Raw genomic sequence first — 15,580 nt, forward strand, 5'->3', positions numbered from 1 at the left:
GAGAGAGAGAGAGAGAGAGGGGGGTTGATGTAACTATGTATCTGAACAGGGGTCCAAGAAACAACAGAAATATATAAATGCAAATGACAAATTAATAAAGGGAAAGAGAGCAAAAAGAAACTGAAAATGAAGCCTAATTCAGTATTCACTGTGGTGGTACCCTCAAGGGGACCTTTTTTGTACCTCTAGATAAAATTTATAACTTGGGTACATAATTGTAACTTTAAAGATACATTAATGTGTTAGGTTCCTCTGGAGACAAAAAATATAGGCCTACCTGCACACCATACCGTTTTGTCTCCTTAAAGGAATATTCCGGGTTCAATAAAACATATGCTTAATCAACAGCATTTGTGGTATAATGTTGATTACCACAAAAAATAATTTCGACCTGTCCCTCCTTTTCCTTACAAAAAGCAAAACTCAGGGTTGCAGTGAGGCACATACAATGGAAGTCAATGGGGCCAATTGGTAAACGTTAAAATACTCACTGTTTTAAAAGTTTTGCCGCAAGACATAAACAATATGTTTGTTCATATAAAGTTAGTGTGATAAAATCTCTTACCAACCTTTTCTGTGTAAAGTTATATCCAATTTGACAACTAAGTTGCCATGACGACGTAACACTGTAAAAACTGAAACACTAAATTGACCTTAAAAACTAAAATTTAAACAAATTTACAGCTCAAATAATACACAAGTTTTAAAAGAAGAATTAATGTAAGTGCTTTAATAAAATTATAAGCTTCTCATACTTTTGCCTTTAAAGCCTCCAAAAAATTTGCCCATTTCACTTCTATTGTAAGTGCCTCACTGTAACCTCAATTTTTAGATGAGTATAAATTATTTTTTGTGGTATCAGCATTATGCCACAAATGCTTTTGATTAAGCTTAGCTTGTATTGAACCCTGAATATTCCTTTAAGGGTACAAATATGTACCCAAAACAAGGGTAACACCCCATTGACTGCTGTTGTACTTTAAAACTTACAGTTTAGTACCTTTTTTTCTGAGAGTATAGCAACAGAATAATGTTACAAATTTAGGTTACAATAAAATTATAGAACAGTTAGTAATATATGTTAGGCCTGTTGATGGATAAATTGATCAATTCTTATATCATATATATATATCTTATATCAGTATGCTAATGAAATTTTTCAAACATACCTACAATGTAAGTCAACTGGAGATTTTCAAGCTTTAATCTTAACATTTAAATAAATAAATAAATAAATAAATAAAATAAAAAAGTGTACAATTTATAAATATTTACACACCTATTTGCAGACCTAAAGCTGAAATGAACTGCAAAACAATATTTGAATTTGGTCTGTAAAGTGGGCTGTGTTAATTGCTTGGTTTAGGGGTTTACAAAAGAGTTTTGGGGGAATATCAATACAGTATTGCCTTGCAAGAACTTTAAATATGAAATTTTGTATCAGCAAATATTTGAAAACTAGCACACACATCCATACCAGCTGGTCACCATAGTGTCATTTTGTCGAACATGAACAGTGGAATAACCCCATTCACAGAGTCAATGAAATCACTGTTCCCCAATCACACACACACACACGAGAGAGAGAGAGAGAGAGAGAGAGAGAGAGAGAGCAAAACACACAGAGAAGATCAGCCCTGTCTGCACTCTCTCTCTCTCCTTCTCGTCTATCTGGCGAGAGCAAAATAAATGTTTATTCTAAAAGGCGCTGATTTCAGCTATAAACTGTAGAGGGGATGCGTCTGATGTTCAATAAGGTTTTCCCATACAGAGACGGAGTGGAGCAGACAAACCCGTTTATGAGCAACACACAACCCTGTCCTCCTGTATAACCGACATACTAAATTCTGCTGCACATACACACACACACACACACACACACACACACACACACTACAGCAAGGCTTTGGGGAATTTGTGTGCAGTGCATTTATTTGCCTCAACAAATAATATGCAAGCAGAATCACTGTTGGACCCATTTTTGAAAAAGAATGAGTTGGAAAGATGTTGAAGTATTCAAGGAGAAAGACGGTTGTAATTACTGATATGGGCTCATCTGAGTCTGTGAGAGTGTGAATGCTGAATTTGAGGTAGCTGAACTTTAGATCATTGAGGTTTGTTTTCAGATGGCCAAGAACAAATGTAACCCCTCTCAAATCTCAACTTTGGGGTAATTTAAGGACACAGGATTACAATATTTTTACTGTGTAGATTTTAAAAAGTGTGTTATGGCATTCAATATACAAAACTGTTCAATATACAAAACTGAAACACAATGATACAAAGCAACAATAAAAATATGCTAGCTTCTCTTCAAAGGCTGCTTATTGCCATGGCAGCAATAAATAATTTAAATACAACAAAATACAGTATACACACAAATGCAATGTCTCATAAAGGGACTAAAAATCTGAGAAGAACTTGAGTTTGTTTGGCATGTTTTGTTTGTCTTTTTGTAGTCGTCTAGCTTTTTGAGGAGAGACATTTAACATCACTGAAAAAGATTATTTTGTGGTATGAAGTAAATATAGCAGAAAAGATTAAGTACTTTCTACGTTGAATAAGTTAAAGTGTGAACTTTAAAATATTAAGTAAATTCTACATTTGTACTCAATTCAAACATGTAAAAAATAATACTCTAGCTTACGTATAAGTAAATATTATTTATTATTGTTTGTTATCTTTACAATGTGCCATCATGTATCAATCCTAAAGTCGAAAACATTGTCATATTTATTTGCAAATTTGAGTAAATTTCACTTAACTTTTCAAAGCTGGTTTTCCCAGCATGCACCAGGCTCGAATAATTCATGAGCTTACATGGCTTCACTGTTTGCATGCTTATATACACAATTTTTATTGTTGATTTTGTTGTTATGTTTGGTTACTCCTTGTTATGTGAAGTATGAAGTTCATTTTCTACTGAAAATTATCCCTTCATGATAAAAATAAATAAATAAAAATAAATAAAATAAATCTGTTGATTTTTACGTCATGTTTTGTGCACCTAGTGTTGAGGTCTACATGTGCAGGTCTGTATCTAGTCTCTATTGCCAGTAATGCAAGGTGCTGTTGTCTATTAGACAACATAGCAAGCATTAAGCTTGAATGCTTCTGTATGTCATGCTGTACATGATTAAAATGTATATAAGGAAAGTTTACAATGTGAAATGTTCTAATAAAATATTTGTTAAAATTTTTACTATGCTTTTTAAGTACCATGTACATCAGATTTGTAAGTAAAAGTCACTGTATTAACTGAAATGTTTAAGTTAAATTTACTCACTTAAATCAGTATTATGTAATGAAGTTACATAGACTATACTTAATTTTATACCATTAAAACTAACTAAGAAAAACTGTGTGCAAAAACTTGAACTAAAAAGATTAAGTAAATCTTACTAGTCATATTTTCCAGTGCAGGGATTACATTTTGCTATGCAGTGTTCCATAGATTTGAGGTCAAATAGTCACAAGACGTAAACATTATTCATGTTACATGATTTAAGTGTGATAAAATCGCTTACCATATCTGTGTAAAGTTATATCGAATTTTAGGATTACAGGGTTTCGTTGACATGACAGCAAAGTTGTAATACACCAAAAATTGTTAACATGTATATCTTGTGGTTATTGTTTTTATGAGAAGTCATACATAATTTACAAGTTGGCTATTTCATATGGTCTTGCACGATGTTGATCGCATAAACTCGTACGACTTCATCTTGTGCAAATTCCCGGATGTGTAATGCGGAAGTAAGCGCGAGTTCAGCGCACAAGGTGTTAAAGACATACTTATTAATATTATGCCCTTACCCAAACCCCTTATCTAAACTTAACCAACCAATAGAGTGTGTAAACATGATAGGAAGCTGTTGTGTGTGACAGAAGCATGCAATTGTCGCGTATTCCATGGAAACGATGTCCAACAACATCATTGGCTGTAGTGAAAGTCCTAGGAATTCAAACGAGTGCAGTCACACGATATCATACGAATTAGCCAAATTTAGAAAAGTCATATGAATCCTGACGATTTTGCAGTGAGAGTGTGTTGCCTATGTCTTATCTATTTTACAGAATCCTAGATTACTTTTATTTTGGCATAATGTTTTAATTCTGAAACCCTAGCTTCATAGTCTCATAGTCTCTCTTCCAGTCACTTTCTCTGCATGCTATCGCTCTCTCTCTTATTCACACACACACACACACACACACACACACACAGAGGCAAACACACACTTTCACATACCACATACACACGCACACATTCTAGGCCTGGAAAATTAATGAGTTCTCATTCATAACACAGACAGAGAGAGCTATATTCACCCTCCGGTGCGTTATTGACTGATTTCATTTATTTGCAGGAGATGAATTGGAGGCAAGCACACGGCCTCCCCGCACATTCTCCCTGCCGCTCTCTCCAGCAATGCATTGTGGGAGAAATGATGCGAAGCGCAGCGGGTCAGTGTTCGCCTTTCTCGTCAGTGTGTGACAAATTAGCTAACGAGGAATGGCCTTCGCATTTCCACAAACTAATTAACCCGGCAGGTACTGAGACAAATTATAATATTTATGTAATATCAACTTGCATCTGTTTGCAAAAAACACATCCATACATATCCCCTGATCTCTCTTTTAGTCAAACGCTCACACACTCACAAATACAACTTGCTTTCTCGGTATTTTGTGTTCAAACAAATAGTATTCATATTTGATCAACATTGCACCTGATTCCAGGACACTGACATCACCATTTCTGTTGCTGGTGCATTGTGTTGATACAGTAGTACATTGTATCATGTTTTATCCAGACTGATCTCACAGTGAGATTGGAAAGAGTAGGTCGAAATTTCTTTATCTAAAATCGGCGTATACTTACCGAAATTCAGAACACTGCCCCATGTGGCCAAAGCGTTAAGTGTTCTTGGGCGTATGGTCACATGGGAGTGCCATTTTCTGGGTGTTATGTCCATGAAGCAAGTTGATTTCTGCTGTACAGGCACATATGAGGAATGCTTGTTTTACCCAACCCAAACCTATACCTAACCTTAACCATTAGTGTATGAAAAATGTAATGTTAGATGTGAAAATGCAACATCCACAGCGCGGTTGTCACTGATTATGCGATTACTCCCTGGTCACAACAGGATTCGGTCCACAGTGTTCCCCACTGACGTGACGCACATCCAGATGCAACACGCTTCTGGGTGCGCCACAGGGGAAAGCAATTGAGCTGGAGCCATTGCAGACATGTCTGTGAGGACATGATGGCACAGGGCCGTTTCTAGACATAGGCGAACTTGGGTCGCCTAGGGCGCCACCTGCTGGGAGGGCGCCAAAGAGGAGGCCTCTGCCACCCCCCCTCTCAATGGGGGCGCCAATAGGATCTAGCCTAGGACACCAAAATGGCCTGGATCAGCCCTGTGACGGCGGTCCGTGAGTCAGCATAATGTCGCCGATCCTAGTGTATCGGAACGGTCGGAAACAACATGATGACCTCCCGTGTGATCATCATGTTGGTTTTATCATTTGTAATGTCCCATCATTGGAAGATTCTAGTACTCCCCTGCAATTCAATGCAAATGTGTCATTGCTTTGTTTAACCTCATATATAATAATCTATATAGTTTAATTTTGTACATTCAAGTTTACTTGGGTATTGCCTGTGTATTTTTCCAGCCATGACAAAATATGCAGCCTCTGTTGAAATTAGGGCAGATTCAATTTAATGAAACATGCTGTAGTCCCATACACCATGGTTTGAGCTAATTCTGAACACCTCACACAATCCCATTCCAAGCCAGGATCAGTTATTGTGACAACCCCTTATAAATGTGTTGTTACATAGTAATTAATTAATTATTACAATGTCATGGCCTTATGCAGGAATGCTAATCTGTTTTATGGGTTATTAGAGTTAATTCTTGTAGTTGATGACAATAAATTCTGTTTATAATTAAATCCTTCAAGCACAAATGTGTGCTGCAGAAAAATTAATACACAACATCGTATCTTATGTGGGTATGTTAAGCTAAGTAAGATATAAAAAACACAATCCCTTAATTGTTGTATTTTTATACCATTATTGTGTATTTTTATAACAGCATTTTGCTCATTATACCATAAACTTGATTGTGGTTTTATTGCAATGTTCTGAAAGACAGTGATGGCGCGCTCTTGTTGTTGTGTTTGGCTGAGTTCTGATAGCTCATCTATGAGGTCATAATGCCAAGAGCCCCGGAGCCAATCAGAGAGTGAGTTTCTGTCAACCCTCTCAACATCTGCAAACGAGCATGAAAGAAAAATGTAGTGTTGGGAATGATTATGACGCGATTTGGTAACACGTTATATATCTTTATACATATGGTAACAAACAATAATAGCTTTCAATAATAAGTAATTAACAAACACTAAGCTTTATAATTCCTCATGTACATGCAAATATGAATATAGCCTAAAATATATAAAATCAGTCTCAAGACATTTGTTATTGTAACATAACTGAATGTGCATTAATGATCTGTTCCTCATTTTATAATGCTTGTGAATTAAATAATGAACAGTAGGCTTATTATTCAGTGTTATAAATAAACGTACCAAAAAGATAAAACAATATAAATAAACTTTTTTTTTTTTTTGCAACAAAACACCCTTTTGCACACAGTAGGCCTATCACCAATCAACAAGGACAACAGAAGATACGAGGCGTCAATAATGACATATTGAAAATGATTTTATTCGTTAATTTACATTCAGTCGTTATAAACATGTTCAGGAAACAAAACAGCCGTTAAGAAGATCAAACATTTAAGAAATTTATATTGGTATAAGCACATACAGTAACTTAGAACATATCACAAACTGACTGAATGGGAACAAGTTAAGAATGCTTTATCTACACCAAAAATCCTATGTAACAGCATATAACAAAGTCATACTTTACTTTTAAATGATATTTCCCCGTTGTTGTTTACTTTTGTCGGCACATGCAGTCAAGTTTCTTAATACATTTTGAGATATTTTCCTTCCATTCTTCCACCTTCTTTCATAAAACAGTCTTAAAACATGAACGGTTTCTTCCATAATTATAATAATAACACTAAAAATGAGACATAAAACTTTACTCCCAGAATCCGGTATCATCCGGTATCATCCGGTGCGCGTGGAACCGTCTAGCTTCTCTGAGATCAAACGCAAATGTCTTGACACGTATATAAACGAATACGTCACAAATGTGCAGTTTATTTTCTGTCCCAGATGTTGACATTTGCGTACGGTTAAATTTTCAAAAAGAAAGTGCTATTAAATTAAAATAAATAGGAAATATTAATAAATAAATACATTCACGTTTGCTAGATTGAAGGGGAGACATTTTTTTCAGACTATGATGCTTTAGGTTTTATTTCCATTAGGTGCGCACAGTTCATTCAGTTGTATCCTTAGACTTCCTGGTGCGTCACTGGGTCAAAAATTATGAGTGGACGAGGAACAAGAGAAGAATAGCACATCAAAGTATTAGGTGAAACTCATGGACACTGTATGCTCAAGCGCTTTGCGGCGCAGGGACGCGATGCTCGTCCCTCTCCAGACGTCAGTGTCCGGGGAGCTACAGAGCTGAGGCGAGCCGGTCACGTTAGTGGGACCGGAGAGCGACGCGGGCACCATACCGGGGAAGGTGGGTTGGTAGAGGTGGGACTGGAGCCCGGAACCATTGGACATGTTGGACAGGCTCATGGAGTTGGGAGGCGGTCCGGCGCCAAGGCTGCACTGGGATAGAGACTGTGCCATGGCTTGTTGTCGGCCTAGGGCGGGCGGTAGCTGTAGCTGAGAGACTCCTGGCATCCCAGCTGCCGCCCAGCGGGTGTCATTAGCGTGAAAAGAGCACAAACTGTCGCCCATAGCTGCTGCGGCCGCCGCAGCGGAGGGGAACTGCGGTAGGCCATGGTGAGTAGGCAGCAAAGTGCCCGGAGTACGGAACACGTTGGTGGTCTTCTTGCGCTTCTTCCATTTTGCGCGTCGGTTCTGAAACCAAACCTACAAGAAAATAAAAGAGAGGATTAGTTTAAGCTCTCAAAATGCTGTTTGAAATACAATATAGAAAGGCGTTAATAAAACACCACTTTAGCGTACTTAGATACCCAGAGTCCTATAAATTGCTCAATTGCAGTGATGAAGTCGTACGAGTTTATGCGAACAACATCGTGCGAGACCATACGAAATAGCCAACTCGTAAATTATGTACGAATTTTCATGAGCTCAGGATGTGTTTCTTTTGTTCTTATGTTCTCTGATGCCTCTAACAATAAATATGTTATTTACTGTCATATGTCTTCTTGTTGTGCTTGATGGTGGTGTCCATGCAGCCTACAATCTGGTGCAAAAAACTTTCTGAGAGATCAGACAATAAAGTATAATAATTATGATTTTGTTTTTTTGTTTTTTGTTTTTTTTTGTGCAGATTTTTTTAATTATTTTAATTTTCTTCGGTGTTTTTTCCCACGCACCTGCTGATTATCTTTTTATTTATTTATTTATTTATTTTTATTATTATTATTATATTTAATTTAATTTAATTTTTTTTTTCTGAAGATGCTAAAAACGTCACAAAATAACCTACACGTAACACACCCGAAAAAATAAATCTACTGTTATTCTGATCCATATGGGAATAGTAGTTTGTTTTTGACAACTGTCACAAATTTCTTTTCTTTTTTTTTTTTTTTTTAATCAATATTTCTGTTTCTATTGCTTCTCTCCCTTAATAAATGTCATCACATAACGACGCTATAAATGCTATGATCGAAATTTTAACGAATCATAATATTTAGGCTATCCATTATTGCGTCCTTGATTTTACAACATCAGGGCGTAAAAAGGCTGCTCAAGCCCTGGGCCGTAAATGGCGCACAAGGTGTTTATTTCCCGGGTCCTTCAGGTTTATAGAGATCTCAGCCGCTCTCACAATGATTAACGAGCAGATTTTGGCCCAACGAAAAGGGGAGGAAAATGTGGAGGGGTTCATATTAGATCCCCGAATCCCACTCCACGCAGCCAGCCGTGAAATCTGGCCTCAAATGCATTACACTTCAGAGGATAAAAGAAAATGCAATTTCTCATACTATTAAAAAAAGACAGAGAGCACCGTCCGCGCACTGGCCATTAAGATGTGCACACTGACAGACCTATTTCACAAGACTGGAAAACAATCGTGTAACGCAACAGCTAAAACAGAAAAGCCCATTGTGCTATTTCCGATTATAGAGGATCACTGTGCGGTCATCAGTGCACTAATTCATTTTTTATGTAAATAAAATAGTTGGGGCATAGTAGACATCCGTGCTCAGATAGGCCTGCTAATTATGATGGTTATTATTTTAAACAGGACCGGCTCATCTGCGTGGCTTTCGCATTAAGCTTAATAAGCCCGTTAAATTATAAATAATTCTGAAATTGGTTTATAATAGTGGTCTTGGTTTTATTGCACTACCAACCGAAAAAGCTATACATATATAATGAGCCGCTACACATCATAGGTTAAAAGAGAGTGCTGGAATGCAGCGCGCGCTCTTTGCATCCTACATTTATCTCGCGGGTTCATTTACTGCGCGCTGCATTGGCGACTGACCACCAATCACAGGGGTAGCACAAGTCATAATGTTATAAAAGTGATTAAGATATCTGTCCGCTCCGATGACTGAGATTACAATAATGGTGCTGTAAAACGAAGATGCCCTGACCAGTAAAATAATCACGAGAATAGCCCTATGTTTGGAATAAGGGGTGGACTTCAGGCTTTAAAGAGACAGTACAATAATGTTTTTAGATGCCTAATGTGTCAAATGCAAACACTAATCTGAAACATGTAATGCAAAACGCAAAATCAAAAAATCGTGTTGACAAATGTTGTATTATTACATGTAAAACTGGTATATATTAAATCTGCAAGCTATTTTATATACATATTTGACTCTAGGCCCTATATAAATTAGTCCTATGAGCAATATATTGATCGTGATTAATGCATCCTGTGCGAGTTATTTTTGAAAAACAAAAATAAATGGATAAACAAAATGTTACCCAAGTTAGAGCAATTGTATAGAGAGAGAGAGAGAGAGAGAGAGAGAGCAATAATGCCTTGATATAAATCTGAGCACCATGTTCGTTTTTACATGTCAAAGTGGGTTACATCAAAATGAATGCAAAATGAAAATAGTTATGTGAAGATGGACTTTTCCTACATCTTGTGTGTGTGTGTGTGTGTGTGTGTATATATATATATATATATATATATATATATATATATATATATATATATATATATATATGGTATTATTATTATTATTGAGAATTAAAAGAGCTCACAAGAATTTCATTCTTCAGAACCATGGAGAGCGATCTTTCTTCAAACTACATCCTATAATTTTTAGTAATATTAAAATGTTCCTTTGATACGATTTCACTTTACTTTTCTTGTTTATGTTTTTATACTTATAAACACTGGATCTAGAGTCCATTTCCCCCTAAATATTCTTATTAGAATTATATTTAAAACACCTACATGCGTCCTCTTGAAATTATGGTTATGACGCTTACCATTCACATTGTTTGACTCGACTGGATCTAGTATTTAATTTACCGATGTGAAATCAACCTGAATTTTCACCTCGGCATTTAAATATACATCTAATTGATCTAGCTAAATTTTCACCTAAATTAATTTTTTAAAAACATTTTGACATTTGCCATTTAAATACAGCCTAATTCAAATCGATTCAAATCAAAAACTACAATTATAGCCTACTGTTGGTTTGAACGTTAAACCTCAAAAATTAAACCTCGTGATACAAATGTCTTTTTTTTTTTTTTTTTTTTTCTATTTCACACAACTGTGCTACGTTCCTCTCTATTTTGTGCAAGTAACTGATTTCAGTCCTAGAGTTAAAAGCATCAATTACAATTTGAACATAAAACCATCGATTAACAATGTCTACATGATTACCTGCACGCGTGATTCCGTCAGGCCGATCCGGAGCGCGAGCTCCTCGCGCATGAAGATGTCCGGATAGTGGGTTTTGGCGAAGCTGCGTTCCAGCTCGTTAAGCTGGGCTGGGGTGAACCGAGTCCGGTGGCGTTTCTGTTTCTGACTCTGCTGTCCTCCAGACTGGGTGGGGTTCTGTTGTTGCTGCTGTTGCTTCTCCTGTTCCTTGCTGTTCACCGCTACACCCTGCGGATTGGATCCAGCATTGCTGATATCGTCTCCGGGGAGAAGGGTGGCCCCTTCTACGGCATCGGAGCCCGGGGCGAGTTCTCCGGGGTGGCCCGGGTCAGCTCCACCGCCACCCAGCCTACACTTCAATGCTTCCCTGTGACCTAGAAGCTCCGCCGCGGCATCCTTCATCCCTAAAATACAAAGAATCGGTAAACCTGAGTGGGTTCAAAACTACCAATAACCATTGCTGCAAAATAGAAAAAGTGTTACTGCAGAATATACAAACACTTGAATATTTCTAGTTGAAATACAGAGTCACGGCAGTTCTTATACACAGAAAATGTTAACACCACAGATCTGATGAAATTAGCTATTATTTGTCATTACATCCATAAAGTGTGAATAATGCTGAAAATATTTTCCCTACGAGCTCAGAACAACACACAGCAGAATCTTTCTTTTTTATATATATATATAACTAATTCCATTTGATTCCCCTCAATATCTTGGAAAACGCCTAAATCAAATTACTGTGTAATATAATAATAATGATTACTTTACCAATGAATTAGTTCGCTTAAATCGAATTAAGATAAAATAAGAGACAAATTGTCAATTTTCTCTGCTTGAATTAGATGAAAAGAGTCCTCCAGCTTACAGTAGAGTTGCAGACCGGAGTTTGGCGTTGATAACTCACCGAGGCGAGCATCCAGCAGGTCGGCGTGCGAAAGCATCGCGCACCGCTCCAGGGCGAAATGCTTTTCCAAAAAAATCTCTATGACTTTAAACTATTTAAAAAATATATATGGCCTAAATGAAAGCAAATTCGGTTTGTGGTTAAAAAGGAGGTTCCTTGCATTATAATGTCCTTTAGAGGAACGGGGAGGCGCTTAATAGTTGAATGAACCCATAAGCTCCTTCAAATAAGAGCCAATCAGCGTTGAAGCCTGGAGGTGTCAGATGCGCGAAGCCTCAGATTCCAGCCACTCAATGTTGCCAGCTTGTTGCCCTACCAAGTTCATTTCTCCTCGTTTATGATCCCGGCTCCCAAATGATAACCTTTAAAATGACCTGATTTAATATCAGTTGAAAAGCTCTATCAGAAACTCCCTCAGAATGTGTTTAATTGAGCGTGATCCAAGAATCATTGTGGGGCCTTTGATTCACTCTGAAACAGTGAATTAAACTATTGTTATATAACTTGTCATCCTTATCAGAGCCATATGGTTTAATAATGGCTACCCAAAGTTTATTGCTGGATTCTCATTCGCTGAGTGGGATTAAATTATGCATGCATCCTCCCTTTATTATTTGATTACACAAACTAAATTGGTTGATTTTTGTACCACCTTCTACTATATCCAAAAATTGCACAACACAAACTAGCAGCCTTCTAAATGACCCGATCGTGACGTGTTTTAATTATAATCGACTAGCAGCTTCGTGATTTTCCACTTTTGTCATTTAATCGTTAGTGATCATTTCACGTTTCCTCGTGGAAAGTTTCGGCCTTTGTGTCGCGGCATGTCCAACTCTCGCCTTTTAGAGACGAAGTGAACCTCTTCTAATGTTTCTGGTATCCCGGGGCAGCCAACAACAAAGTTTAGATTAGCCATATATCTCAAACCGGGGTAATTTTCAACATCATTAGGCTTTTATGTAATTAGTGCCAAATCTATAAGCTTTTTATTACGATTATTAGCGAGATCAGTATAAATTAGGGCTGATTTAGTAGTGTTTAGGCCCGACTGTCACGGCGGGAGGAACTTGGAGTAAATGATATGTGAGCAAATTAGGTGCATAATTCGGCAGAATGTGAGAGTCAGAAATGGGCTTCGCCAGGGCTGATACGCTCAGACACAGGGATACCCCCAACAAGAGGGGGAGTGAGCCACTAACGCACCAAAATAGATACATTTACACTTTAAACACCCTACACTGACAAATTGTATTCGTTACATTGATTTTTCATCCAATTGCCCCAAATTAAGTTGATTTATTTCATGCAAAGAAAACTGATCTGCTAGTGCAGCCCTCCTAACCACAAATAAATGAACCTGCACAGCAATTAACACGATAGCTTTTGTCACACTTGGAGCCGGCGAAAAAATACAAGACAACCAGTGCAAACAGACTGGAAACAGATGTCAGTGGGACGGTTTAAAGAACTCCATTATTTGCAAGAGTGAATAGTGTCTTTTCATTGCGCACAAAGGACGCGTCCGAGCGAAAAACTTGGGCATTTTTTAGTCTTTTTCTTTTGTGTGTGTGTGTGTGTGTGTGTGTGTGTGTCCTAGACCCATCTTCCAACAGGAGCGCTCGCCTTCATACGCCGGGTCAGATGGGACTCCTGACTCGCCAGGATAATGTATATGCCTTGCTGAAAATGAGGAAAGGAAGAGTGTGTGGATTCAATTTGGAAACAATTGTTCTTCCGCTGGGTTTTGATATCCGAAATGTCAGAGAAGGCGATCGAGGCGCCGGGCGCGTAATGGAAGATCTCGGGTTTGTGTTCATCTCACACTTTTGTTTTTTGGCAGGAAATAGACTGTTCTGTGTATGGGGCTTTTTGAGTTTGATTGTGGATATGGCTTTATAACAGAGACATAAATATAAATAGAACAATGTTCTGTTATTTTATCTCGCTGGAGTTGTAATACATCTATGCTATGGTTGATGTTTAAGATATTTAAGGGAAATGATCACATGCATGAACCTCTCTTATGTTTATTACCACTGCATAGCCTACGTCCTTATTTTTTCCTCGCGGATAGTAAGAACAACAACAACAACAACAACAACAAAACAACACAAAAACTGGAATGCGTCTGACGTTATGGCGGGGCGAAAGAATAATTTTAAAATCATTACATTGTTTGGTCTTCGCCGGTGACTCTAATAATCACGCCGCAGCTGTGTTTCATAGCACTTCATTTTAAGACTTTTCAATAGCTCGATCTCTTTATAGCTGTATACAGAAGTGAATCACTCTTCAGGAGACGCACGGTCATATTTAACGGGCTAAAAGTGCGACAGACGCCTAATGATGCTTTCAGGGGACATATGAAAGGGCTACCCTGCAGAAAAACTACCACTTCATCAAAACACGAACAAAAGCTTCTTTATTTTCTTACTGCTTGGTTTTGTCTTTATTCGGCTGTAAAAGGATTTTTCTGTGCCTTGGATGAAGTGAATTTTTCCTAATAAATAAGTTTTAGATTGTTGCACACACACACACGCACACGGAGCAAGGGTGGAATACTGGCTGGCTGAAAAAACACGGGCTTGCTCTAATGTAATTCATTCCGTCTGTTTACCTCGCACAAAATGTACAGATTGAATTTCTGTACACCAATACCCGGCCGGCGGCCAGCGGGGGGGGGGGGGGGGGGGGGGGCATAACTGTTTCCTCATCGGAAATAAAAAAATAAACTGTCTTGGTCCTCTGAGCTGGAGCTAAAGGTGGAGACCACAACTAAAGATTAAAAAAATAAAAATAAATAATAATAATAAAAAAAAAATCAACACTATAACAAAAACCCAAATCACACCCTACTAATAAAATACCATAATACTTCCAGTAGTAGCATACCATTAGCCTAGTTATAATATGATTAAACGAGCATGTTTTGTGTAGTTCAACACTACTACAACAAACAGTTATAATAATAATGATACAAATATTAACAACATCAACAATAATAATTGCAATCTCCTCTAGAACGATAAATATTCCCAAAAAGGCCAACAAATAGTTAAATTGTATTGAGATTTTGTTTTTAAAATTCATGCAATTAATTTTTCAAATGTTTTTTTTAAATAGGGCCTACATTTCACAATTATAACAGCAGCAACTAAACCATTATCATTATTATTATGATTATATTATAGCCTATATATTACTACTACTACTACTAACAACAACAACAGCAACAATAATAATGATAATCTGAGTTTATTCATTAGTTCTTTGTGATGTCAGTTTTGGGCTGAAAAGGTTATCAGTGATGTTGTGTGTGCTTACTAAAGAAAGAGAAAGAGAGAGAGAGAGAGAGAGAGAGGGGGGGGGGTAATTTGGGAGGTGATTCAGAAGCTCTCTCTCTCTCACGCTAGATAGCGATAACAAGCTCGCATCAATCTTACACTGCATATAAATAAAAATAGACAAACAAACAAACTTGCGCCCTGCAAGTTAATGCAGCGCATCTGAGTGGAAAGTAGACATTTTCACGCGCTCTGGAGATGAGGAGTGACTTTTAATAAAATCACAAGAAAAACAAATGTAATTCTGAACGCGGCCTGGAGCTGAGAGAATTCTGTTCCCTCACTCCTCATTATGGAGTGATTTTCAACGAGGGTTTTGCCAAC

General features: G+C 37.5%; 1 protein-coding gene across 2 annotated transcripts; it reads right to left on the reverse strand.

Annotated features, from left to right (window-relative positions):
- Nucleotides 1-6,725: 6,725 nt before the first annotated feature.
- On the reverse strand, nt 6,726-13,898 carry LOC127430987 (homeobox protein orthopedia B-like). 2 transcript variants are annotated; one of them, XM_051681152.1, is made up of 3 exons: nt 11,871-13,898; nt 11,003-11,403; nt 6,726-8,037 (listed from the first exon to the last, which is right to left on the reverse strand). In XM_051681152.1, exons 1-3 carry the CDS (start codon nt 11,944-11,946, stop codon nt 7,519-7,521), a joined length of 996 nt encoding a protein of 331 aa, XP_051537112.1. In that variant the 5' UTR covers nt 11,947-13,898; the 3' UTR covers nt 6,726-7,518. The 2 variants fall into 2 exon arrangements, with proteins under 2 accessions (XP_051537112.1, XP_051537113.1); XM_051681153.1 differs by having other exon boundaries at nt 11,910-13,896.
- Nucleotides 13,899-15,580: the final 1,682 nt, after the last annotated feature.

Source organism: Myxocyprinus asiaticus, chromosome 40 (assembly GCF_019703515.2).
Source record: "Myxocyprinus asiaticus isolate MX2 ecotype Aquarium Trade chromosome 40, UBuf_Myxa_2, whole genome shotgun sequence".
Taxonomy (NCBI): Eukaryota; Metazoa; Chordata; class Actinopteri; order Cypriniformes; family Catostomidae; genus Myxocyprinus; species Myxocyprinus asiaticus.

Coding starts and splice junctions, on each gene's coding strand:
- LOC127430987 (XM_051681152.1), bottom strand. CDS start 11,946: ATGCTTTCGCACGCCGACCTGCTGGATGCTCGCCTCGGTGAGTTATCA. Junction 11,404..11,870: donor CTCCGGTCTGCAACTCTACT/GTAAGCTGGAGG, acceptor TTTGTATTTTAG/GGATGAAGGATGCCGCGGCG. Junction 8,038..11,002: donor TGACGGAATCACGCGTGCAG/GTAATCATGTAG, acceptor ATTTTCTTGTAG/GTTTGGTTTCAGAACCGACG.